Genomic DNA, 27273 nt, shown 5'->3' on the forward strand with positions numbered 1-27273 from the left:
TAGGTGGTCTTATCTTCCAAAGCCACTAAGCATACAATCAAGATGCAGAAGAAAAAAAATGCTTTCTTGGCCTTTCCCCCAAATTTAGTGTGCTTTTAGGTACTTCAACAGATTTGCATTTTTGTGCAGTTTTTTTTACAAAATGTACTTTTTATCTTCTCACTTCAGGAAAGGATGAATTTTGGCACACAGGTGCATTTGATTTTCCTTCTAAAGGTCCTCTAAAGGTGTGAACTGGGCAATTCTATTAAAATTCAGATGGAACTAATTTCACTTCTGTCCTTTCCTGCTTCTGAGAAGATTCAGAGAGAGAAATGACAGCCTATTTTTTAATGCAAGAGAGAAGGTTTCAAGTTCTTCTCCTAGGATCAAAAGAAGAATCCAGATGGAAAAATGAAGAATCAGTTCAAAGGCCACCGGCCCTTCATCCTCAGAAGGCTGCTACCCAAAATGTTGTGGAATACCAAGGAAAATAGATGTTCCTCAGTTGTTCTTCTCTGCATGAAAGCCCTATTGCTATTCTTGGCCACTCTCGTCATTGAGTTAGATATAGCCAAAGCTGTGGGGGAAACCCTACAGCCTGCAAATTTGATTTCCCAGATAGATTGCAACAGAATTCAAGTTTATTCTGATGCTTTGGAAAATAGGCTGACCCGCCTCTTCTTTGATGGACTGCCACAAAAAAAGGGGTCAACTAATTTTCCAAAGCACCAGAAGGCAGGACAAGAAGCAATGGATGGAAACTAATCAAGGAGAGAAGCAACCTGGAACTAAGGAGAAATTTCCTGACAGTGAAGATAATTTATCAGTGGAACAGCTTTGCCTTCAGAAGTTGTGGGTGCTCCATCACTGGAAGCTTTTAAGAAGAGGTTGGACAACCATTTACCTGGAAGAGCATAGGGTCTTTTCTGGAGCAGAGGGTTGGACTAGAAGACCCTCAAGGTCCCTTCCAACTCTGTTATTCTTTGGGCCCTTTTGAAATGATCTTCCCCTTTGTGCCTCCTCTCTTCCCTGACTTCACATGATTCCCCCTGTCCCATTGGGGCCTTTTTTCCTTACACAAAGAGTCGCTCAAACACAAAGTCTGATTCAATGGGGTTTTATTGGTTTCCCTTTAACATCTCAAGTGCTTCAGGTCATCCCACGGCATAGGCGGTACACGAATGTTAAACCTGAAAAAGCAGATGTGTGGCGAAACATCTACCTAGATACAGAGCCATCTTTTCAGGTTCTTGAACCAAGAGTGACATAAAATGCTCATCCGCTGGGAGAACTTTGGCAGGAATGGAGGGGAGGGGGCGTTTCTGCCCCTTACACCTTGACAAAGAGTGTTGAATATGCAAGAGAACACAGAGCCCTTCCAAAGCCCACCAAGACGGCTCAGAGCCACCTCTCTTCCTGCATCATGGGAGGGAATTGGATTCCAGGCTGTTTAATGCATGCACACAAGGACAGACAGCCTCACCCCCAGAGCCTGCCTCCTTCGGGGTATCTGGAAAAGAAGGAGGGGGGGCATTGCCCAAGTCTTTCAGAAGCACTCGGCTTCGTGTTTCCATGCTTGGATGGTTCCCAGATGCTACCTCTGGATTGAGGCTGTTTTCATGGTGAGGGGGGTGGGGGTGGGTGGGCAGGGGAGGAAGAGCTATGGGGCCCCAGCACCACTTTCCACCTTCTTGATGGGCCTCCAAGCGGTCACCCCCAGAATCATTCCCGGGGTCCCTTGGCGCAAGGCCAAGCCCGCTATTCCATCTTGGCATCTGAACAAAGAGGACGGGTTCTTGAGGGCCCCCTGTGCATTCAGACCCAGGTCACAATCACTCGGCCAAACAACTGGCAGTTTAGGATGTGGCACCCTAAACAGCATCCGGTTCAGATCTAGGCTGCCCACGGGCAGGGAGCACAGCGAGGGTTACTCTTTAGAAACAAGGTTTTGCTGGTTACGCCATCGAAGGGGAGGGTGGGTCACACATGCAGTCTCAATGATACACCTCTGTACACACACGGCATCTCCAGCGGTCTGATCCAAGGCCATCCAGGGACAGGTTGGGCTCAGACAGGAGTGGTTCGTCTGTTGGCGGGGTTGTTATGCAAAGATTCCTTGAACTCTTTGGGCAGGGAGTTGTGGATCTGTAAAAAACCGTGATCTCTCTCTGAGTTCAGCAAAGTCCCAATAGTCACCTTGGAAGGATCTCTGGAAAGAGTGAACATGGAGATGTCGGTGGACGGGATGGTGTTAAAGCCTTTGCCGATGGGGGACAGGTCCCTTGACCGCGGCTCGGTGGAGCGGGAGCTGGATCGCCGTCGGAACCGGTAGCGATAGGTGGGCAGGCGGGCAAAGGTGGACTTCTTCAGGAGGGCCACGGAGTGGGACTTGGCCCGGATCTGGCGGTGCTTCTCGATGTACATGTGGACAGCAACGACACCGACCATCTCGGCAATGATGAAGGAGAGGGCACCGAAGTAGAAAGACCACCCGTAGGAATAGCTCTTCTTGGAGTCACTCTGCCCAGGGTCTCCCGCGTTGGCCGAGATGTAAACTATGATCCCAATGATGTTGCTGAGCCCTGAAAGGAAGAGCAGAGAGCAAGGCAATGTAAGTTGGGTCTCTGGCATCTGAAAAGAGATACAGTCCAGCTCAGCATCTGCTGTCACTTTGCTCGCTGTCCTTCTGATGCTCTCAATCAATGTTTGTAAACCTTGGCAACCTTAAGATTCTGGACTTCAATTCCCAGAATCTCCCAGCCACTCCTTACACAGATAAACTGCAGACACCTTTCTAGCATCGGTACTATAAATAGGCCTGCAGGATTTCCTGAGAATTTATAAATTTCCATTATGCAATCCATAATGGAATCCATCACCATTTAGAGTGGCAGAATGCAACCACAACCGGCAAAGTGTTCAAGCCTGAAAGCAGGGTGCCTGGTGTTTCTGGATCCAGGATCTATTTAGGATCATCCTCCGTCATCCAGACTTTCCTGGCAATTATAGAGACCCAACAAAGTGCTTCTGTTGTGATGCCAGAACCAGGCGAATTATATATCCTGGTTATTTTTGACACTGGGAGGGAAGTCAACCTACAGTAGATATCAGAGGTGGGTTGCTGCCGGTTCGGCACGGAACAGGCAAACCGGTACGTAGTAACAGTGCGCAGAAGCATCACGCACAAGCGAACTGGTAGTAAAAATAATAGAAACCCACCACTGGTAGTGGATCTGTCTTGTGCAAACTTTTTAAGGGCAGCAACAGATCCCTCATTGTGGGAAAGTTCATCTGTTGGAACCAAAGAAGGAATTGGATCTCTTTATCCTTTTGTTTTCAACATAGTATTAGCAATGGTCGCCACCCATAATTGCTCTGTGAGGGAGCTTAGTAGTTCTTAAATATGATAAATAAATAAAAATTCAAGTGACATCAAGAGGAACAAGAACAAGCAATGGGTGAGACACCTTAAGGCCAGGGTGGGCTAGCATCTCCCAAAACTGTTTTTTTAAAGGTTGTATCTGGTTTTTCTTTTAAAAAACTGCAGAGGTTCAGACTCGGAATGGGAGAAGCAACAGGAAAAACACAAGATGGATTTCAGGGCCCTGGTCTCAGGTTGCTGTTGCTAAATGCCAGGTCTGTGATTCATAAAGCTCCCCTCGTCCGGGACTTAATATTAGACGAGGGGGCAGACCTGGCATGTATTACTGAAACCTGGCTGGGCCCAGAGGGAGGAGTCCCCCTCTCAGAAATGTGCCCAGAAGGGTTTCAGATGCTCCACCAACCACGACACCAGTAAAGGGGTGGGGGAGTGGCAGCCATCATCCGAGAGTCACTAGTCCCTCGTGGGATCCCTGCTCCGGAGACTGTCGGGTGTGAGTCCCTTCTGGTGAGGGACTCACACCCGACACTGGGTGAGATCATTCGCCGGCATGGGATTAAATACCATCAATATGCGGACGATACCCAATTGTATCTGTCCGCCCCGTGCCAACTCAGCGAAGCAGTGGAAGTGATGTGCCAGTGCCTGGAGGCTGTCAGGGTCTGGATGGGAGCGAACAAGCTTGCACTCAATCCAGACAAGACCGAGTGGCTATTGATGTTGCCTCCCAAGGATAGTCCAGATATTCCATCCCTTAGCCTGGGGGGTGAAATCTTACACCCCTCAGAGAGGGTCCGCAACTTGGGTGTCCTCCTGGATTTGCAGCTGACATTAGAACACCATCTGTTGGCTGTGATCAGGGGAGCTTTTGCCCAGGTTCGCCTGGTGCACCAGTTGCGGCCCTACCTGGACCGGGAGTGCCGTCGACCGGACAATGCCGGCTGGCAGCCCCTCGGGGGAGGGCCTTCTCTGTAGCTGCTCCGGCCCTGTAGAACGATCTACCCGTAGAGATCCGGACCCTTCCCACTCTCTCGGCCTTCCGAAAAGCCACTAAAACCTGGCTATTCTGGCAGGCCTGGGGCTATTGACTTCATGAACGAGGTCCAGCCCCACCTAGACGGAATGTATGGTGTGTTGTTCTTAAATTTGTTTCTCTTTTTCTATTTTTAACTCTTATCTTTTATCTTGTTTTTGTAAGCTGCCTGGAGTCCTACGGGATTGGGCGGCATATAAATTTATTAAATTACTAATTACTAATTCAGTTATGAAGATAAGACAGTGTTCCATGGATGTGATCTTAAAGGTGTGGAAAACTGTGATTAGACGTGAAACATATGTAAAAGGCACGTATAAAAATTCTGATGGCAAGATAAATATGATATTCTTTCTGGTCCCTTTCATGATATATGCACAGCTCCACATCTGACTCTGTGAAATCCCTGTTTTCTAAGCCTCGCGATTCAATATTTATTTTTACTTTTGCAGTTTCTTTGCAGCTTCTTAATCATAGAGCCCATAAAACTGACCTCATGTAATACTTTGATGTGCTTTCCCTTGTCTAGCTTCACACAGGCAAGTCCAAATATGATTGCTTTACTTTATTACATAAACCCAGTCGTGGTAACTGCAGGCTGTTATTAGGCCTTTACTGCTAAGAACAGCCAATTGCGGCTCAAGGCAATAAACCATGGTTGAAATAAATTATGACTTACTGTAAAGCACAAAAACAAATTGTGGTTTATTAAAACAAACCATTAATGAGTGAGCCTTATTTTCTCCCCCTTCTGTATCTTATCTGTGTATTGTTTTGTAATCCATTTCTATTGTATCTATATGGAAAATGCTCCAATATGAAATCAGAGTACTTAATGTTGCAAGCTTATATCATGGTCCCGATCCAGGCTGGTGTCAACCATTGTGAACTGCGTGAAAACGGGACTCACCTGCAGAAACAAAAAAGATTCCTGCGCTCAGGATGACGTTGAGTTTGCTCTTGTAAAACTCACTGGCCGCCACACAGAGACCCCCAAAGAACAGGAGCCCCACACTGAGGAGGGGGAAGATGCTGGAGGCTCTTACAGCACCTGGAGGGAGACAAGAAGAGTGTTGGGGTCTGGAGAGGGCAGTTGCAGCTGGCCAAGGGCGGCTGGAGACTATCCCAGGGAGGGCAGCAGCCTCTGCAGAGGCGCCAAGAGGACAGCTGCGACCGTGTAGTGAAAGCCCATTCTGCAGGTGTCACACACGCCTAAAGACTTCCATTGTGGCTGCCATCTTGACTTTTTCAGGCACTGTCCCTGCATAGAGAAATCAGACTGTTTGCTCTCTCTTTCAGCAGAGCCACCTGGCCGCTTGGAGGTCACAGCACACCACCTGTGCTGGGTTTGAGAAAAAGGCTAGAGAAGAGGCACTCTTTGGATTATCTGCTCTGACAGGAGGACAGAGTTGGAAGGGACCTTGGGGGTCTTCTAGCCCAACCTCCTGCTCAAGCAGGAACCCTGTGCCAGTGGTCCCCAACCTGTGTGGCTTGATGGCCTGGCTCAGGGGTGGGTTCCTACTGGCGTTGGTACCAATTCGATGTGTGTTGCTTGCACACGTGCAGTTCACTATAAATTGTTCTGCGCATGCACAAAGACCCTGAAAAGCTATTAAAAATCATGCTGGCAATGGCAGAGGAGACCGGGGAACCAGTTCTGGGACGTGGCCAGCCTGGGTTGCGGTTGGTTCTGCGACCCAGGCCAAATTATCACTACCGGTCCGCCCGAACCGGTACAAACCGGTAGAAACCCACCTCTGGCCTGGATGGTGGGGAGGGAGGGGGAACTGGGCTTCATGAGAAGCGGGCCAGCCCACATATATTTGCGCACAGCTGGACTCCCACAATGCACACGCAGCTTGACTACAAGTTGAACTGCCTGCCCCTGTGTGGGTGTGCCAGCCCACCGCTCATGCAGCCCAGTGGTGGTGGTGGTTGGGGACCCCTGCCCTGTAGCATTCCAGACAAATGGTTGTTCAATCTCTTCTTTAACAGTCTCCAGTGTTGAAGCACCCACAACTTCTGGAGGCAAGTTGTTCCACTGATTCATTGTTCTAAGTGTCAGGAAATTTCTCCTCAGTTCTAGGTTGCTTCTCTCCTTCATTAGCTTCCACCCATTGCTTCTTGTCCTGTCTTCTAGTGGTTGACTCCCTATTCTTTATGGCAGCCTCTCAAATATTGGAAAACTGCTCTAACAAAAATTAAAAATGAAGGCAATCTTCAGTAGTTATCTCACTGCTTTAGAAGGAATGCAGTGCTTAGAAAAGGGTTTAGGGTCCCTGTTTCAATCTTAATTTCACCTCCCGCCCAAGAAGATTGGTATGGTTGCCTTTCCTGACTGAGTCACCCACCTCTTGCCCCACCAGGACCCCTGAACTTACGCAAGAGATACTCAGCCGCATCCTGTTCATAATCAGCATCTTCTGGGAAATGGTTGATCTGCTTGCAGATTCCTCGGAAGGTCCCTGTGGGGGGAAAGAGGGGGTGGGGATGTAAAACTCTCAGAAGCACCAGGATGCTGGACCAGACCAGCCATGGCTGACAAGGCCTCTGCATCTTAGGATGATGGGGTCCCTCGGCCTGCTCCAGCAGTGGGGAAAGAGGATGCAGAGCCACCATCCATCCTCCCAGATCCAGGCCATTCTACAACCCTGCCCAAGGTTAACGTCCTGCCATGCCTGCTTTTTAACCAAGGAGGTTGAGCTCCAAGCCGTTCACAGTGAGCTCTCTTGTACAAGGAGGGTCTCCTTGACGTTATCACCCACCTCTTGCCCTTTTGGCAGCCCACAGGGGTTGTACAGAGTCCTCCTGTGCCCCACCACAAGGACAGGCAGAGAAAATGGACCTGTATCAACCCCTGAAGGTGGGCAAGCATCCCAAAAACTTGTCCAGAATTCATTTAGCTGCCGATTCCCCATTCAAAATGTTAAACTCTCCTCCTGGAGAATCTATTGTAATTGTTTTAAAAGAGTTCAATAAAATGAGACAGAAAGCTCCGACATACAGACAGATCTGGCCCTCTAAATCACCCCCAAGTGCAAAGGTCACCCCTGGCACAATTCATGCAGTTCTTAGCCTATGGTGGTGTGGGCTGTTTACATCTTGGGTTTTACATTCCAGGGTTGCCTGAGATGGGCTGAATTTAACATACTGTAAACATACATACGTATATACTGTACACACACACACACACACACACACACACACACACACACACACACTCCTTGAGAGCATCATGTCAGTCCATCCCCTGCTGGCCGGGCTCCTTCTGGATTATCATCCCCATCACATACTCCTAGCTTTCCGGCAGAGTGGTTCCTCTGCTTAATATTAATTCCTTTATTTAAATTGATATTGTTGTTGTAACAGGATTAATCCCTCGAGGAGACAGCAAAGTTTGGCAATCTCTCTAAAATTCAATTGAAATTGGGTTAAGGAGGCTGAAAGCAAAGGCAGGCTTACCTCCCCACCAACCTCCTCCCTCATCCCCAGTCACCCTAGTGCAGCTGGACCGGCCCCAGAGCTAGCAAAGGCCTCTGTGCTTGGTTTGAGTACCTGGCCAGAAACCTTCTGGTAAGCAAGTGCAGTTTTATTTTTAATAACACAAATCTCTAAGTTGCTCGCAAGCTTGAGCTGCTTCCCCTGTTGTAACGTCTGTCCTTGTGTCTCCCCGCTCTCCCTGCAGATGGGATTGGTTTTTGCTGTGCAGGTAACATCTGTCTACTTGGAGTCATAATCCACAAAAACAATGACAAACCAAATCATAGATGTTGCTGATTTCCTAACTCTGAAGTGAGCCCTGGAATGATCCTGCCCTCAGGTTGTGGCAGCTCCCACCTTCATAGACTATTCACCTTGGCCAGGTTTTAACAGATTAACAGAGTTGGAAAGGACCTTGTAGGTCATCTAGTCCAATCCCCGTCCAAGCAGACCCTACACCACTTCTGACAGATGGCAGTCCAGTCTCCTCTTGAAAGCTTCCATGGATGAAGCTCCCACAATTTCTGAAGGCAACTTCTATTCCATGAGTTGATTGATCTCACTGTCAGAAAGTTCCTCCGTCTTTCTAGGTTGAATCTCTCCTTGATCAGTTTCCATCCATTATTCCTTGTCTGGCCTTTGAGTGCTTTGGAGAATAGTTGACCCCCTCCCCTCTGTGGCAGTCCTCCAAACACTAGAAGACTGCTATCCTGGCTCCCCTGCTCCTTCTCTTCACTAGGCTAGCCGTGCCCAGTTCATGTGCAGCAATCAAGCTCCTGCATCAAGACAAGAGATTCTCTGGGGCTGGAGGTGAAGGCTGCCCTGTGGTGGGGTTAATTCTCCACATCTTGAGCAGTTGCCTGACCCCGTTTCTGGACGGAGCGCCAAGGTCTTCTGTGCATACTAATTGGGCCTCTTGGCCCTGGCTGCCTAGCACTCACTTTGGTTGAGGTCCTGCTTCTGGATCATCCTTTTTGGCCATCTAATTTAATTTGCCCTTGGGCCAAGGAGACAATCTTGCTCAAGCCTGCGTCCCATGATGGTGATAACAATGGACAAAGTTGCACAACAAACTTGCCCCTGCACAAATCAGGCCAGCGAACAGCCATGTTCGTTCCGGAGATCGTGGCGGTCAGCCTGGGGCTGTGTTGGCAGGACTTAGAGGCCGTCTTGGGATCACTCTATAATTTAATAAAGGAGGGAAAAACCACCCAAATAAAGTGCTCTTCCTCCGCTTGAATTCACCTATTGGTTTGCATCCCCCGCCTTCCTAGTGGCCTTCTGCAGAACGAGGGCTAATTGCAATATGAGTAATATTGTCTTGTAAACAGTTCAATCTCTCTCCCCCACCCCCACCCCATTAATTGTGTGGCAATGTCTGTTATGACTTCTTAATCAGCCTACAATCTAGCCATAGTGGCTTTTAAGCAGAGGAGTCTTCACTTACTTGCTGCATCGCTATGATCGTGATTTGGGCACTTGACAGTAGGCTCAAATTATGATGGTTCTAGGATCATCTTTTGCGACCTTCCTTCTGGCTTCCCTCTAGCAAAACTGGCAGGGAAGTTGCGAGTCACTCTGGTAAGATGCTCACACTCTCCTTCACCTGTAGCAGCCATTTACCTGCCTGCCAGGCCCCTGGACTCACTGAATGATCCACAAACCTTGTTAAACCACAGCAACCGAGGTCTTCCTATTGCTGAGTGATGCAATCACATTCGGTTGGGTTTTATGACTGCATCATTTAGGGACAGGAATATCAGTCCCAATGCCTGTTGTTAATCAAGGTAACTGCAATGGCAGCCAATTAGCCATGGTTAGAGTTCACCCTACCTAGGAAAAAACCCGGCCACAAAGCAGCCTCCAAATTAATTCTGATGTTAAGGTGCACCAGGATGGCTCCAGTTCTCTCGCAACCTCTAGGTGTGGAGCTGGGGTGAAATTCAGTAGCTTCTGACAGGTTCTGGAGAACTGGTAGCGGAAATTTTCAGTAGTTCAGTAGTTTGGCTGGCCCCAGAGTGTGTGGGTGGGGGGAATGGAGATTTTGCAATATCCTTCCTCCAGGAGTGGGGAGGGAATGAGGATTTACAGTATCCTTCCCCTGGAGTGGGAAGGAATGGGGATTTTGCAATATCCTTTGTCTGCTGTGGCCACCAAGCCACGCCACAGAACTGGTAGTAAAAAAAATGAATTTCAACACTGGTGTGGGGTTTGGTTCTTAAAGTAAAGCTCAAAACCTGCTGCCTTCTTTAAACAGTTTTGACTGGGTCATGGCCCTGTGACAGCTCGTCTTCAGCTCCCTGCATTTAGTGCTGCTGGAATCTGCATTGGTATTTTCTCAGTATTTCTTTTTTTTATCGTCACTAAAATAACCATCCTGGCCCCCTCCTTCTGCCTACACCACAGTCGCTGTATCCACTGACATTTCAGAATGCCAGCATTGAGCTTTGGGTTAAGTTTCACATCTTTGATAGATTGATTTTTTGCGGGTCCTCACTGGGGACCAGCATCTTCTTTAAGCAGTTGACATCAAGGGCAGGGCTGTTATCAGTGGTGGCAGAAATATTCCAAGTCAGTGCAGGGCATCGTGCCAAATGTCTCCTCTATGACAGCGGGATAGGCGCATGGTTTTGGGGAACCCTGTTCATTCCCTTGCAAGAGCCCACCCAGCCACTGAAATAGTAAATTTCTGTGAATTGACTAGTCTAAAGAAAAGAAGAATCAGGGGTGACCTAATAGCAATATTCCAGTATTTGAGGGGCTGCCACAAAGAAGGCGGGGTGTCAATCTATTTTCCAAAGCCCCAGAGGGCAGGAAAAGAAACAATGGATGGAAACAGATCAAGGAGAGAAGCAACCTGGAATTAAGGAGAAACTTCCTAACATTAAGGACAATTAACCAGGGGAACAGCATGTCTTTGGAAATCGTGGGCGCTTCATCCCTGGAGGCTTTTCAGAAGAGACTCATCTCCTGCTTGATCAGGGGGCCGGACTAGAAGACCTCCAAGGTCTCTTCTAATGTGTATTCCATTCCATTCACAACGGAATGCTAAATGACTTTTAAGAAACATAAATGCCTGTTTGCAGCTTAGCCAGTGTTAAAACACCAAGACCCTCACGGCCCATTTATCATTCAGGCAGATGCCAGCGATGTGGCCATGGGGGCAGTGCTCTTGCAATGAAATTAATAGTCTGCCCTACAACTGTGTGCCAATGCTTCCAAAAAAATCCAGCGAGACCGAACAGCGGTGGGCGGTCTGTGAAAAGGAGGCTTATGTAGTGCGCTGGGCGCTCCCAACTTGGCGGCATTTCCTGGAAGGGGATAAAACACCTTTTGAGGTGTGGACTGATCATAAGAACTTGGAAGCCCTGAAGCCCCCAGAGCAGATCCGCTGGGCTCAATATTTTCACACTGTCAATTTCACCTTGCGGTGTGTCCCAGGAGGGGAAATTTTCCGAGCAGATGCTTTGTCCAGAGAGCTGCAATGTAACAGCTCTAAGCCAGAAATGATCCATTACATCCTGTCACCTTGCAGTACTAGCAACAGGGGTGGGATTCACTTACTTTCCCTACCAGTTCGCAAATATGAAAGCATGCATCCATGCATGCGCCCGGCCTTCCGTGTATGCACTTTGATCATGTGCATGGCTTGCATGCATGCGCATGGCTTGCCCAAATAGGATGGCACAGATCCGGGGGTGGGTGGGTGGGTGAGATAGGCAGTCCCACCCGCGATTTCCACTACTGGTTGGGGTGAACCGATCCAAACCGGCTGAATACCACCTTGCAGCACCACAAAGGCGAATGTACAATTCAGAACAGTCATAGCTGGGTAGGAGCCAAGATACTCGTTCCCGAAAGTCAGCGATTACTAGTGCTAAAGAAAAGCCATGTGTGAAGTTTCCAAAGAATGACCTAATTAATTTACGAGCCTCAAGACAAAGTTCAAAAGAAAGCTATTCATTTATTAGGACCAACATTTTGGCATGGTCTTCTAAGAAGCCCAAATTGATTCCCGCTTAATTGTGTTTGAACTTCACCCCCTGTATCCCCTCCCTTCTGTCTGTGTCATAAATCACATCCACCAACAAGGTGCTACGGCAGGCTATGAACATGCGCATTTCACACACCAGCTGTAGGAATATGAGATCTAACTTTGGCCAAAGGTATGCATGGAATTCCCCTCCCTTTTTCTATGTCGACTTGATAGTAGCCATGGAAACGCTTGACAAGTTGACACCATGACTCTAAAACTGTGGGACATTTTGGTTTTGTAAAAACCCTACACTTGATCAAATGACAATTTTGGTGGCCATCACTTTAAAAAGATATGGAAAGCTGTGTAGCCAGTGGTCCAGTGTGTACTTCGACAAAACAATGATAGGGAAAAACATCAGGACTCCTCCAACCAGTGGCCGGAGCCCAGTGCCCCATGGAAGGAAATTTCCATGGACTTCATAGTGGAATTCCCCAAAGGTTCAGGAAACACAGTGATTTGGATGATAACTTTTCTATTTTTTAAACAAATACACTTTGTGTGTTGTCAAAAAATCTCTTCTGCACGCACCCTGGCTAAGCTGTTTGTGCAGTATATCTATAGGCTGCATACTCTCTGACCATTCACCTCAAAGCTCTGGCAGGATTTTTAAAAACATTTCGGAACAACCCAGGGTGGGGGTCGGCAACCTTAAAAACTCAAAGAGCCACAAAGCTCCTAACCAGAAGCCTCCATTCAATTCTGGAGCCAACTGGAAGTCCGGTTCCCCACTCCTCCTTCCAAGATTGGAAACATGTGGACCCAGAGACCATTCTAAAGGACTATGGAGTGAATCAGAGGTAGGTTCCTACTGGTTTGGACCAGTTTGGCCAAAGAGGTAGTAACTCGGGCGGACACGTGACCCTACCGGTTCTGTCCTGGGCGCCACCGTCTTTATTTTCTGTTCTACACATGCGCAGAACGATCTTCATTGAAAAAAATGTATTTTTTTCCCTTTCTTAATGGTGTGTGCATGTGCAGACCTCTTAAAGTGCAAATGCCCATGTGCGTGGGGCACACAAAATTTGTCAGGCACCGAACCAGTAGTAATGCCAGCAGCAACCCACCTCTGGGTGGTATGTAAGTCTAAGTGTTATTTCTTCTCTGATGCCCTAAGCAACATTTCCACTGGGCTCGCCAAGAACCAAACTGTCCCTCCCTAAATCTGTGGCATGATTAATTCTGAACCAACCTCCCAGAACAGAACCAAACTCTGTGGACCTTATCCTACGCCAGGCAGTTCCTCCTTACTCATAAGCCAGCTTGGCAAGGGAAGCCTGAGTACGTCACACAGACTATGAGGATATCTCCTGAGCTGACCTCAGACTATTGGGTTCATAGAAAGTCTTTCTGGAGGCTCCAAACCTCTGACATTTTGGAGGGCAGACCCCTTGACCCTTTTAGAAGGCAATAAACAGTGGTTTACAATGTTTGATATTAGTAATAGATTATAGATAAAATTCAACATATATGTGTGTATGTATGTGTGTGTGTATGTATGTATGTATGTGTATATGTATGTATGTATGTGTATATATATGTATGTATGTATGTATGTATGTGTATATATGTATGTATGTATGTATGTATGTATGTATATATGTTTTCTGAGGTTTTCGCGGGTGTTAGTATGTAGGTCTCTAGTTATTCGGGTTTTCTCCCGTGTAAAATTGGAGATGTCTATATATATGTTATATTTGTGCTGATAAATAATGGAAGTAGTGATCTTCCTCCCATATTTGGGCATACCGGGGGTTGTAAAATATATATATATACCCATGTAAAATATATATATACCCATATTTGGGCATACCAGGAGTTGTGACTTTAAATATATACCTTTCTCCCTGGCTCAGCTGATAAGGAGAAGAACTCTGTGGCTTAATGGTTAACACATCTGCCTAAGATGCAATACAGCACAGGTTCTAATCCCAGTAAGGGTATGGCTAGCTGATGAGAGCTAAATAGCTTGAAATAGATCTATACTAGTCTCCCTTTATTTATTTATCAGCACAAATACAACACACACACACACACACACACACACACATATATATATATATATATATATATATATATATATATATATATATACATACATACACACACACACATATTTTAACATATAAAAAAAACGTGATGATACCTCCCGCCTACCAAACATCTGGAAACCAGCCCTAGTCAACAAATGAGCTCCACCCACCACCCAGGCTGTTATAACATGAAACAACAACGGACACACAGCCAGCACCAATCAGCATCAATCTACCAATCATGATACAACCACACAACCAATCATTCCACTTACTGAAACAAAGCCAGCACTCCACACACACCCCACCAAGATTTATAGAAAGACGGCAGCTCCGACTATGCTTTAAGGCCAAAACCCAGCCTGAAGATGGCGAGTGAGACCTCGACGAAATGTTGCCAAGACAATGTCAGCCTTACATGGGAAAAGACCCGAATACAACAAGACCAGCATACCTACACCCATGAAAATCTACGAAAACAAACATACATAAATACAGACATACATACATACATACATACATATTACAAACACACACACACACACACACATATAAAAAAGGCAGGAGCATAGTGGAAACGTTGGGAGAATCAAAGTGAGGCGCTTATTGCTTGTCTAACTTTGGAGATCACTGCCAAGAGTGTCCCCAAAAGCAAGAGAGGGAGGCCAGACAAGCTCCCAGGGACGATGGGGTGACCAAAGCAACAACCAAGGAAAGACTTGGCTCAAAAGCTGCTTCCGTCCCTGTGAGTGCAGGCAGACCATGCCTGCTGAGCATGTTAAGGGTCCCACAAGGCCAGTGGTCACCAAGCAGTGGTCCATGAGGAAGTTTTAGTGGTCCGCAGAAAAATTATTTGCATTTTTTATATTGCACTAAATACTATTTATCTTTTTAAAAAATCGTATTAGTGGTCTGTGGGATTTAAAATGATGACTTTAGTGGTCCCTGAGATCCAAAAGATTGGTGACTGCACTTAGGCCACTGCTATGGATGCAAATACAGAGTGGGTTGGCTTGCTGGCATCAAAGCTTACCAACATTCAATCCTGGGTTTCTCTCAAATGGGCCTCCAGCAATTCAGAAGAGCAGCCCAGGCACCTCACCTCACCCTGTTTAGAGCAGCTCCTGCCAGGGATCCCCAAAGCATGAACTGGGGAGAAGCTCCCCAGAGGCAGGAACTATGCAGCCAGAAACATCTATGGGGATTCTTAGTCATCCAGGTTATGGTTGTCCCAAAGGTGCATTTTCAAAAGGCAACTGGACTTCCTTGTTTTTCTTTGAAGACATTTCACTTCTCATCCAGGAAGCTTCTTCTGGTGGAGAATTCTACCAGAACTGAAGAAGTTTCCTGGATGAGAAGTGAAATGTCTTCAAGCAAAAACAAAGAAGTCCAGTTGCCTTTTGAAAATGCACCTTTGGGGCAGCCAGAAATGGAACTTTTATTGTATCCAGGAATGGAAGGCACCACAAGGAGTGGACGTGAGGGGAAACACCCAGCTTCTGGTTTGAGCAGGAGGACCATCTGTCTCTGCCTCCACCTGGGAAAGAAGGCTCTGCTTTCTATTTTTCATGCTCATGCTCTGCATTCCTAGATGGTTAATATTTTATTAGTTTATCAAAATGCAAAATACAGATGTACAGTTAAAAATGAAAATAAGGGAGGAAAGGGGGAAGAGAGAAAAGCGTAGGGGAAAGGGGGAAAGAAAAAGAAAAGTATTGACTCCAACTTCTTTTAACAGATTAACCGAGCTGGAAGGGACCTTGTAGGTCATCTAGTCCAACCCAACGAACAAGCAGGAGAGCCTACACCACTTCTGACAGATGGCAGTCCAGTCTCTTCTTGAAAGCTTCCAGTGATAAAGCTCCCACGACTTCTGAAGGCAGCTTCTGTTCCATAGGTTGATTGTTCTCACTGCCAGAAAATTTCTCCTTATTTCCAGGTTGAATTTTTTGATGCAGTAGAACAAGGGAGTAACATAAAACTTCAACTTTTTAACTTTTATATGACCGTATATACTAGCCTCTTCTATAACAATAAACCTATCTAATCAGCAAAACCCCAAATCAAAGCTTCATTTTTTCCCCACCTCAAGCACAAAGTCCAGAAGTGGTTTCCATGTAGAAACAAAATTAATTGTGTTCTTATCTGTAATCAAAGCTGTCAATTTAGCTACCTCTGCTAACTCCATCAACTTTTGCAGTCAGTCATCTATTGTGGGAACCCAAGTCCTGCTCAGGCTCTGCTTTCCTGATTTGGGAATCTCATGCTGCTTAGGGAATAAGCTCAGTGTGGACCTCAGAGCAGTGATGAAATCTATTTTTTTTTATTACTGGTTCTGTGGGCGTGGCTTGGTGGTGGTCATGTGACTGGGTGGGCATGGCTATGTGGTCATGTAACTGGGGAATCAAAAGACAGAAACTCGTTTTAACAATGTCCTGCTGGAGAAGGGTTGGACTAGATGTCCTCCAGGTCCCTTCCAGCCCTGGGTTATCCTCTGAAGCTGCGTCTAGTGCCAGGTTTGTAGTCCTTCCTATCCTCCCTCCCTCCCACCCTCCCTCCTGCCCTCTTTCTTTCTTTCTTTCTTTCTTTCTTTCTTTCTTTCTTTCTTTCTTTCTTCTCTCTTTCTCTCTTTCTCTCTTTCTCTCTTTCTCTCTTTCTCTCTTTCTCTCTTTCTCTCTTTCTTTCTCAGTACTTCCACACCGTGTTTTTGGCTGGGAGCAAAAACAGACACCCCCGCATTTCCAGAGAACCTGTAGTTTAAAAAATGCTTTAAAAGTTCTGAAGATCAGCTGTGCGACATGCAATCGTTGGAATTTTTTTTTAAACTTTTTTTACTATTTTTTACTATTGGTTCTGTGAATTAGTAGCATTTTTTACTACCTGTTCAGGTGAACTGACCCGAACCGGTAGCATTTCACCCCTGCCCAGGATCAAAATCCCATGTCAAAAAGCCATTCCAGGAGAGGTATGGGTTAAGGCAGCAGAAAGAGGATCCGCACAAATTCCCAGTTGGGACAGAAGAAGAGAACATAAAGGGATGTTGGGGAATAATATATTAGAAAAGAAGGGAAAAGTCCTTAAAGGAGAGAAGCTTTCTGATTTACAGGCACAGATACTCCACTTATTTCTTCTTATTTAAACCGTTTCCTTCATTTTCTAGCTTGTTCCATTGTAAAGACTCTCGTAAGAGCTAAGCTGCACAACTCCTTTTCTAATAACCCGTTTGATGGACGGTGCATTCATGCCTTGCATGCTACAAATCTGTCGTAACATTTGAGCAATCTTAAGCAAGCTCTACAATGACCCTTTGGGCTGCAGAAGAACTTGGAGACTCAGAGGACCTCAATGCCCAGGGCCAGAGAGCATCTCCTTCAACACCCATTACGGGCTTGGCATAATTACCAGGAACTATAGAGATTCTCCCAGAGTTTGACCTGTCACAGTAACACCATCAGCTTTTCTCCAAAGGTGTTTTTTTTCAAAAGGCACCTGGACTTTGTTTTTCCTTGAAGATGCTTTGCTTCACATCCAAGAAGCTTCTTCTGTTCTGAGTGAATGGTGGAAGATAAAAAGATTTATCTTCCTTGCAATCCTCTGGTCGTTAGCACTCTTTCTGAGAATTGTTGAGGCCACTTGGAGGTTTATCTGTGCCCTCAGGGTCACCTGAGTAGTGCAAATGGATGTGGAACCTTCTTGAAACTGCTGAAAGCGATTGTGTTGTAAACAGGAGATAGGTGGGATTGTATCTCTGTCTCTCTGTTGAGAGAGGGCTGTTCAATCTTAATGTAGATGGCCTCTTTGAGTCAGAACTGAAGAAACTTCTCGAATGAGAAGTGAAACATCTTCAAGGAAAAACCAAGTCTACTTGCCTTTTGGGACAACCATGATCTAGATGACTGAGGATCTTCATAAACCATGAACTATCAGTTCTCTGGATTCCATGCTTCAGTGAGAGTGTTAAAAGGTCATGTGAAGAAGATTGAGAGGGAAGGAGAAGTGTCAAGTCTTCCTCAGTCGGCTCTGCCCCAGTTATAATAAGGGGGGGAAAGCTCATTCCTGGAACCAGCCTCACCAGCTGAAGGACAGGACCAGTTGGGCCCAGTATAGGATTATGGGAGGCACTGGGCATGGAGGGAAACCCTAAACCAAAGCATCTCTGGGCATATGGCTAGTTTTATATATTTAATTTGAAGCCAAAGAGGGAATTTTCTTGAGAAAACATCTCAGGTCCCTTTCTTTTTGAATGATGGGCTTCCCTGTCTCCTTCTGCAGCTCCTAGGTGTAACCCCCTGTGGTCTCTTCCATTCATAAACCTTGCAAGGGCTTTGCGAATGGGATGGCATGAAGAATGGCAGAGTTTGGGAGCCTGACGGTGCCCTCCCCAAACACGTTGGCCACCTACACCAAGAACAGAAGCGAGTGGGATCCATCAAGTCACACCCACCCACCCACCCACCCACAGAGGAGCTCCTGAAGAAGCCTTCCCTCCATGGTGTTGCTTAGAAACCTGGTAAGAAAGTGTCAGCGAAAGGACCTGCTGTAGAATGAAGCTCATGCATAATTTTTAACAGAACCTTTTCAACTGCCTTTTCAGTCTGGCTTTCCAAAGTCTGATCGTTACCAGTAAAGCACTACCTGCCACTTCAACCAAACTTTGCACAATTCAGATTTACTGGGGAAGGTCTTCAGTTCAACTCCAGAACAGTGGCCCACCTGAGCTCAGGGTTGGGCAACATGGGCAGTCCTGAAGACTGGTGGGGTTTTTGGGGAGTTGGGTGAATGCATCTATCTACCCTTCCCACACATTTCCTTTATTGTCTACCACCTTCTCAACGAACTTTTCCAGAGCAGTTCAGAAGGAAGAAGAAGCCATGATGCACCTACTGCTCACTGACTCCCTGCAGATCACAGGAGGTGATTGAGGGGAATTAGAGAATTGTTGGGGCACAGCAGGGGCAGGAGGCGGGAAGTGTGGAAACTGTCATCTGAAGCTCGCCAGCACTTACATCCTCCTTAGGGACCTCTTGCGCTCCTCTGTTTTGCTACTCAAGTCCTCAAAAGTCATCCCAAGCTAACTTTGGCTACTATCACTGCCAGTGACCTTAAAACAGTGGTCCCCAACTTTTGCAGCTTAATGGCATGGAGCAGGGGGTTAGAGGGGATTGCTCTGGTCTGGTGAATGGTAGGTATGTGCGCACAGGTGCACAGCGCCATTTGTGTGCAAATTCATGCGCAAGCACCTGCCACTCATGTGAGTGGAGGTATGAGTGCAAGTGCCTACTACTCATGTCACGCGGCAGCCAAAAAAGCCGATGCGATCCTAAACTGCATTAACAGAAGGATACAATCAAGATCAAGTGAGGTACTAAAACCACTCTGTAAAGCCTTAGTAAGACCACACATAGAATACTGCATCCAGTTTTGGTCATCACACTATAAAAAAGATGTTGAGAGTCTAGAAAGAGTGCAGAGAAGAGCAACCAGGATGATGAGGGGACGCTAAAACATATGAAGAACAGTTACAGGAACTGGGCTTGGCTAGTCTAGCAAAAAGAAGGACGAAGGGAGACATGGTAGCAGTGTTCTAATACTTGAGGGGATGCCACAGAGAGGAGGGGGTCAAGCTATTTTCCAAAGCACCCAAAGGCCAGACAAAGGTTAGGCATGCTCCCCCACCACTCATGCCACCCTGTTCCAGACGGGCTATGGCCTGGGGGTTGGGGAGCCCTGCCTTAAAGCATAATGAGGGCAACATGAAACAGTCAGTTCACCCTCAAGCTAACCAACAGGAGGGCACCAAAAATGGCATCCAGCCTCCTTTGGCTTTGCAAAACACATACATATTTGCAACTGAGGTGGCACTAAGTGCAGGAGCATCATCCCCCTGGCTTGTTTGTGATGCAACATAGAGAAAATATTTTTTAACCTCTGCACAACAGGCGAATTAGGTGCTGGGATCAGGATAAGGCAAGATTGGGGGGGGGGAAATTTCCCCCTCAACTCAGCAGAGCTCCAGGGAACTTACTGGAAAACCAGATGCAGTTTGGCTTCCTGATGAATTGCAGCTGAGCTGGAAAGTAACGGGTTTTGTTTCTTACAATTCATCACAATCACAACTCTGATTGTGTAATCCCAGGTCTGACATAAACTGTGCATGCTCTTCCCATGTTGGCTTGGCTTCTTCTGCCCTTGGGCAGTCCTGGGTCCATCTCAGAATCAACCCACATCAAGATTCCAGGCATCCTTCTTCCAGATGGAGAGGGTATATGAGAAGGGCAACACTACTCAGAAGAGCAACTTTGCACATGGCTTCCAGCTTGATGTCTCTGGTTGGTTTTCCAAGAATGTTGGGAAACACCTTGATGATCTTTAAAAAACTGCTGCCAGTCTATATGTGTCTTTAGGTTGTCTCTCCCAGTCTGTTGGCATCCGGTTATGGTGCAGAGGACACAAGGGAAGACTTCAATTCCCATTATCCCCACCCAGGATGGTTTTGGGGAATAGAAATCTGATGCAACTGGAGGGCTGCCAAATTGGGGAAATTTGCCCCAAGGACAGGGGGGGGGGGGGGAGAAAAAACCCAAAGGAGAGCAAAAAGCCTAGATGGTAGTAAAGTACTACCAAAAATTCCCTTGGTTCCCTACTGGTCCTCTGAGGTTGTGGGGAGCCTTTTCAACCAGGATCCATGCAAAGGCACCAATCTTGTTCTTGGGCAGTGAGTGGGCCAATCACTCCCATGGTTAAAATAATGATGACTCTTTTGTCAATTCTTCCTCACTCTGAGTTTAGAGGGAGAGATAAATTAAAAATAAGGAAGGATTTTCAGACTCTGAAAGCCATGAAACAGTTCCAGATGAATTGAAGATGGCTCTGTTGAGACCTGAGCTAATGAATGTGACAGAATGTAGGCAAGAACCATTGACGGGAGCAGCTTTTCGTAATTCCTTTCTGGACAAGGGGAGCACTTGGGATCTCCCACCCGTGCTTTGGACAGTTGCTCCTTATGAGGGGACTGCAAGACAGTAGTCTATGGCAGGTTGAAAACTTTGGGAGAGGAGGTGACACACTCTCTGCTCCAACCACAACACTTTTAAGGATGCTGGATTGGCATACTTCCTTTTTAAATCACTTATGAAAATTGCTTGTTAATATTTTGTACCTATTATGGACCTTTGGAATGAGTGAGTTTGCTTCAATCATTAATGAAAGTTTAAGGACCAAGGAAAAATGGTTTTGGAATTAACAGCGAAAGAGTGATTAGAACAATGATTTTTGTAAGTTACAAATGGACAGAATTTGAAATAAGATTTCAAAATTAGTTATAAGAATTCTTCCCCTGGGAAAGTCTGGTTTGGAACTCTTAAAAATTATATAATAGGACAGAATTTTGAAGGCTGGATCCTAGAAGGAACAAGAAGGAACAAAAAAATACATTTAAAGGAGAAAAACACTTCAATTTGATTTGGTAATACAGAGTGAAGCAAGATATTCAGTATTGGGTGTATTAAAGATTATTTGTGAACAATGGACTTAGAAGTTAATTTTAAGAGTGTTTCCCTCTATAGATAGATTGTGTTTAAAAGACGCTATGGAAGAGAACAAAGTTTTACATGACAAAATTGACTGATTTGAAAGTGGATTTAAACATTATGGACTACAAGAATGATATGGAAAAAGATACTATACTGGAGAGATAAAAGAAACTATCTGACAAATTAAAACTTATATAAAAAGGATATACAAATAACAATCCCCCAAAAGGGACATATAATTTTTCTAGATTGGATTTATAAAAGAGACTTGTTAAAGCTTTGAAGAATTTTATGAGAAGGAACAAAGGAAAGATGAAAACAAAACCAAATTCTAAAACAATATTTGAAAGGATTAAAAATTAAGATTGTTAAAAATAAAAGGAAGAAATATAAAATTGATTCATTTGATCAATATTAAAATAGATATGTTGTTATCTCTTCAATGCACTTTTGCTGATCAGAACTGAATATGAGCCTTTAAAGATTAGTTTATAGATAAGAGATGGATGAAGGGAAAAGAGATCTTTTGTTGTATTTTAAGATAAGGTAATAAGTTATACTTATGGTGAAAAGAAAAGTCAATCTCTATATATTTCTTTTCCTTTACTATATCATTTTCCTTCCTTTTCTATTTTTTCTTTTCTTCATTTTGTGTTTTCTTTTTATTCTTTTTTTAATTAGTTTGTATTAGTTTGTGTTAGTTTGTATTAGTTTGTATTAGTTTGTATTAGTTTGTATATTTTCAATTGTAATGTTTAATACATTTATTATATAGTATATATAAAAGAAAGTCACGAAGTAGTGAAACATCAGCCTGCCTCCAGGAGTCCTGGGGCCTCCATCACAAGAGAGTTCAAGCAAAGGCTGGATGCCCCTTGTCTGCACGGGACTGAGATACCTGGGGTCCCTCTGACCCCCTGAGGCTACAACTTTTCACTTTGCTACAAATGGCCCCCACAAGAAGGGCAGGCCAAGGAAACCCCTCCACACCATGCTCGGGATTAGAATATAAAATAATAGGATAGGAAGGGACCTTGGAGGTCTTCTAGTCCAACCCCTGTCCAAGCAGGAGATCCTATACCATTTCAGAGAAATGGCTGTCCAGTCTCTTCTTGAAAGCCTCGAGGGATGGAACACACAACTTCTGATGGCAAACCATTCCACTGTGAAGAAGTTTCTCTTGGAGAGACAAGGCTGTGGCCAGCAAGCTGAGACCCTAAAAGATAGCCCCCAGGGAGGTTCCCTAGCTGCCCATCACCTGGTTTCATGACAGCACCCATCGATTTATCCATGACATTTATCTTGGGCTCTTAAGGAAGCACCACTCCACCCTATTCATTAAAACCCTACAATGGTTCCCTTAGCAACGGCTTACTCATGTAGCATCCAGAAATATTCTCAGACTTTGTAGGAAACTCTGTAGGATGAGAGTTAGCAAAGAGAAGATTGCTTCCCAACTGAGCAAGGAGACTCTTCAGGTTGAACTGCAGAGCTGGGCCACAAAGACCCACCACAACTGCCGGATTTAGGCCTGTCCATTGCTGCCTCTTGCTTGCCTGTGACAACACAGTTGTGCATTCAGATGTGTACACCTTAAGCCATCCCACTATCTAAGGGAACCAGCACAATCTTCCTCAATTCATCAGATCTTTTCTCGGGTACCACAAGAAAGTTGAGGAAACCTAACCATGGGGGTTACCTAACCTTAACTGTTTTATATATAGTCTTCTAACAGCTGAGATGGCTTCCAGGAATGAATAATTGTCCTAATAATGAGGTGGAGCCCCAATTGGAGAAGGCTGCAGGCAGTGATAGTGTCTGGATGGAGCAAGACCCCCCTATTTAACTCTGGATCATCTCTGTTTCAAAGCCAAAGAGCCAGCGTTGTCCGAAGATGCTTCGGTGGTCATGTGGCCAGCATAACTAAACGTTGAAGGTACACAGAACGCTGTTACCTTCCCGCCAAAGGTGGTTCCTATTTGTCTACTTGCATTTTTATGTGCTTTCGAAGTGCTAGGTTGGCAGAAGCTGGGATAAGTCACGAGAACTCACTCCATTATGCGGTGCTAGAGATTCAAACTGCCCAACTACCGACCTTTCTGATTGACAAGCTCAGCGTCTTACCACTGAGCTACCCCTTATTAAACAATTACATCACATTTAAAATAAAACCAGGATGCTTGAACATCAAAATTGAAATAATAAACTAAAAGGGGAAATTGAAAGGGAAAGATATGGGAAAACAGATGGGGTCTGACCATTTTTTCTACTAAGGGGGTCAGACATGGTTAGACCTCCTCCTTCACCCCAGACAGAAGCCGTGGTCCAGGGCCTCTTTAGCAGATTAGAAGGAAAGTGGGGGGGGAGGGGACACCTGAATCCAAGGGGTTGAAACAGAGAAAGAATTAGGGACAAACCCCCATTCTGCCAATCTAGGGTGGTGTTGGAGGGAAGCTAGGAAAATCAAGGCTGACAGGAAGGAAATCTCCAGTTTTTGGCTTTTGTCCCATATCTTCTTGGGAGGAGGGGAGCATCACTGAAGCTAGATGTGAGGTTGACAATTTTTCTCTTGATTTTAAGGACAATTCTATGGGGTGTTGTAACACTGTTTGTGCGTGTGTGAGAAAGGGGGGGAGGAGAAAGAGAGATCTGCAACTGCGAAAAGGATTGAGATCACCCTCCTTTGACACAATTATTTCCTTTCTCCTCCAGTGCCTTTCTGATTCACTTCTGTACTTGAACTTTGATATACATCATGAAGATTTAAATCCTCCTGGGATCAGTGATGATGTTCCTTCTGGGGAAAGCCTCTAGCCCCCATTTCCCCAGCTCTGATTAAGCTACTGGAGTAAGGGATTGTCTCTGGTCTCCTCCCAAGTAAACCCAGGGATTTCTCTGGAATAAAGTGCCCACAGGCACTCCCCCCAGGAATTGCAGGGGGTGGGGCTCAGTAGGACCAGGGCTGCTTCAGAGCCCCCAAGGCCCAAGTGCTCGCTAGACGGCTTCACCTTCAACTAAACTAACTAAAAAACTAAACCTGTTGACCCGATGACTGCAAGCTCACTGCAGGGAAAGCTGCCTCAGATAGCCTGGATCAGAATCTGGAGTTGGTAGAAAAGGGTGGTATCATCTGGTTTTTGCTAGGGATTGCTGAGTATTAGTTTTATTCCTAGTCTGTCTTCATAAATCCCTTTTAACAATCAATTGAATAAATCAGTGTTTCCCAACTTTGACAGCTTGAAGATATCCGGACTTCAACTCCCAGAATTCCCCAGCCAAAGTCTGGGAGTTGAAGTCCTGATATGCTGGCTGGGGAATTCTGGGAATTGAAGTCTAGATACCCTCAAGTTGCCAAGTGTTCTGACCCAGGCGTCCTTAAAAAGCATGAAGCAAAGTCTTGGTCCTGGCAAACCTCTTTTATTTACACAACCATGAAGTCCTTTTATTCACAGTCCGCAAGGCTTGGCAAACAGTCTTTCAGAGGAATATTTATCCACACAAACTTTATCTCATTCAATGAGCTGCCAGATAACTAGTTTCCAAATGCAGGGCAAGGCAAAACTTGGCACAGAGTCTCTTATAGTCATAAACAGAACTTTCCACTCTTGAAACGACCGAAGGAATGAATTTTTTCCTGCAAAAGCCCCCTCCACATTCTCTCCTCTTTTGTGTCCTATGGGAGGGGCCAATCACCTCCAAGGTGTGTCTTTACTCCCAAGTTGTCCTTGCTTTCTTAGTTGTTCTTGTCTTCTGGCAGCTCTGCGCATGCGCACACTGGGAACAGGCTCCAGCTGTTCCTCTGCCTTACTGCTGTCTAGCTCCCTCTCTGCCTCTGACGCAGAGCCCTCGTCTGAGCTTTCCTCACCCCCAGGACTGGCCCATGTTCCTCCCCAGCCTCCTCACTGTCTGTCCAACTCTGCTGCCAGCTCTGCTGGCCGCTGGAGGGCCACAATACCAAGGTTGGGAAACACTGGACTAAAATAAAGCAAAACTGTTCTCCATTTACAGAACTCCATCCTGCAATTGCAAAACCCCCAGCCCTTGCATACACACACTTTTCTCTCCTGGCACTGTGCACCCCCCTCCCCACATCCTTCTTCCTCAACCACAGATCAATCATCTCTCTCATCATCCTCCTCATGAGGAACCGTTTGCATCTTCTTCAGTTCTGCCTTTGTCCCCCTCTTTTACATTTAGGTTAAATCTTCTGGTTTTCTCTGCCCATTTCTACTTGGCTTTTTAAAAGCAGCAATTTTCCTCCGGCTGCACCTCTCGAGGCCATGGGGGTGGGAAGGAGGCGGCCACAGAGGATAATTTAGAGCAATATCGCCCAAGATTTAGTGAAACCAGAGGTCAGAAAGGGAGCAGCTCCAGTCACGGGAGCACTTCAACAAAGCTGCACAACTAATGATATGTTTGCATGACACTCTGATGATATTTATGTGTTGTTGGTAGCAACCGAGATTCTCTCAGAAACTGGTTTATAATTTATTGCAAATGACCAGCCTTATGTAGCATTCACAATCTCCTGCCTCCTTCCCTTTCTTTCTTTTTTGGAAAATTTTATGTCACACCACTTCAGTCCCAATTCGGTGCAAACCAGTTTGAACCAAAGATGTTTCTTCAAAAGGCAACTGGACTTAGTTTTTTTTTCCCCCAGAAGACATGTCACTTCTCATCCAAGAAACTTCTTCAGTTCTGACTAAATGGTGGAGGATGGAAGGATTTATATTCCTTTCAGTCATCTGGTCGTTAGCATTCTCTGAGAGTTGCTAAGGCCACTTGGAGGTTTATCCATGCCGAAAAGAAAGGGTGAGGGATACGCTGTCACCTATCTCCTGTTTTCAACACAATCCTTTCAGCAGTTCCAAGAAGGTTCCACACCCATTTGCACCATTCAGGTGAGCCTGAAGGCAGAGATAAATCTCCAAGTGGTCTCAGTGACTCTCAGAAAGAGTGCTAACGACCAGATGACTGCGAGGAATGCCCCTATATCCTCCATCATTCATTCAGAACTGAAGAACTGGATGAGAAGTGAAATGTCTTCAAGGAAAAAGAAAGAAAGACCAGTTGCCTTTTGAAAAAGCATCTTTCGGACAACCATGATCTGGATGACTGAGAATCTCCATAGACCTAAACCAGTTTGAAGCAACTTGCAGCCATTGCAATTCCATCTCCTCTCCCACCCCCATGCATCCTGGTCCTTCCATCTCTTAACTACATCTTGATTGGGATTCTATTTTTATCCTTTTAAAGAGATTTGTTAGGTTTTAAATGTTTTCATCCAGTGTAATTTGTTATGGGCGGCATATAAATCCAACCAATCAACAAATCTTCCCCTTCTGCCAAAACAATGACAGCAACACACACACACCTTTTGCTAGTTTGGCCATGCTTGTGCCCAGAACCTTATTCCATTGGTCCCAGGACTGTACAGGGCGGGGCATAACCTTTTCCTAGGGGGTCACAGCAACACTTGTAATAACAACACAAATAATTCATACACCATTCGAAAGCCCATCAAAAACTGAGTTTATTGACACGATTTAATAGTCAGTATGACCACCATTAGCCCTTCGAACAGCATTCAAACGAGGTGGATAAGAACACAACAAATCTTCAAACAGTTCCGTTCGATTTTCCAGATTTTTCAACACAGTTTCCAAATTCATTCTCAAAGTTTCAACCGAATATCGATTTTGACCTTGCTCCTGAATCATCAGAGCTTCCACTTCATCCTTAATTATGGCCCCAATGTTCTCTGCCGGATTGAGATCTGGCAAATTTCCCGGCCA

The 27273-nt window shown here is 45.6% G+C and overlaps 1 protein-coding gene across 1 annotated transcript in view; it reads right to left on the reverse strand.

Annotated features, from left to right (window-relative positions):
* Positions 1-1085: 1085 nt before the first annotated feature.
* CACNG3 (calcium voltage-gated channel auxiliary subunit gamma 3) overlaps positions 1086-27273 on the reverse strand; it is a 90042-nt gene continuing 63854 nt past the window's right edge. The window contains exons 2-4 of the mRNA XM_014068168.2: positions 6779-6862; positions 5308-5448; positions 1086-2564 (exon numbers count right to left, since the gene is read on the reverse strand). Of these exons, the coding sequence (XP_013923643.2) occupies positions 2050-2564; positions 5308-5448; positions 6779-6862 (740 nt within the window). The 3' untranslated portion in view covers positions 1086-2049. The remainder of the gene's footprint in view (positions 2565-5307; positions 5449-6778; positions 6863-27273) is intronic.

This window comes from Thamnophis sirtalis, unplaced genomic scaffold (genome assembly GCF_051295495.1).
Source record: "Thamnophis sirtalis isolate CommonGarterSnake01/CBP01778 unplaced genomic scaffold, rThaSir2_p1.2 scaffold_14, whole genome shotgun sequence".
Classification (NCBI taxonomy): domain Eukaryota; kingdom Metazoa; phylum Chordata; class Lepidosauria; order Squamata; family Natricidae; genus Thamnophis; species Thamnophis sirtalis.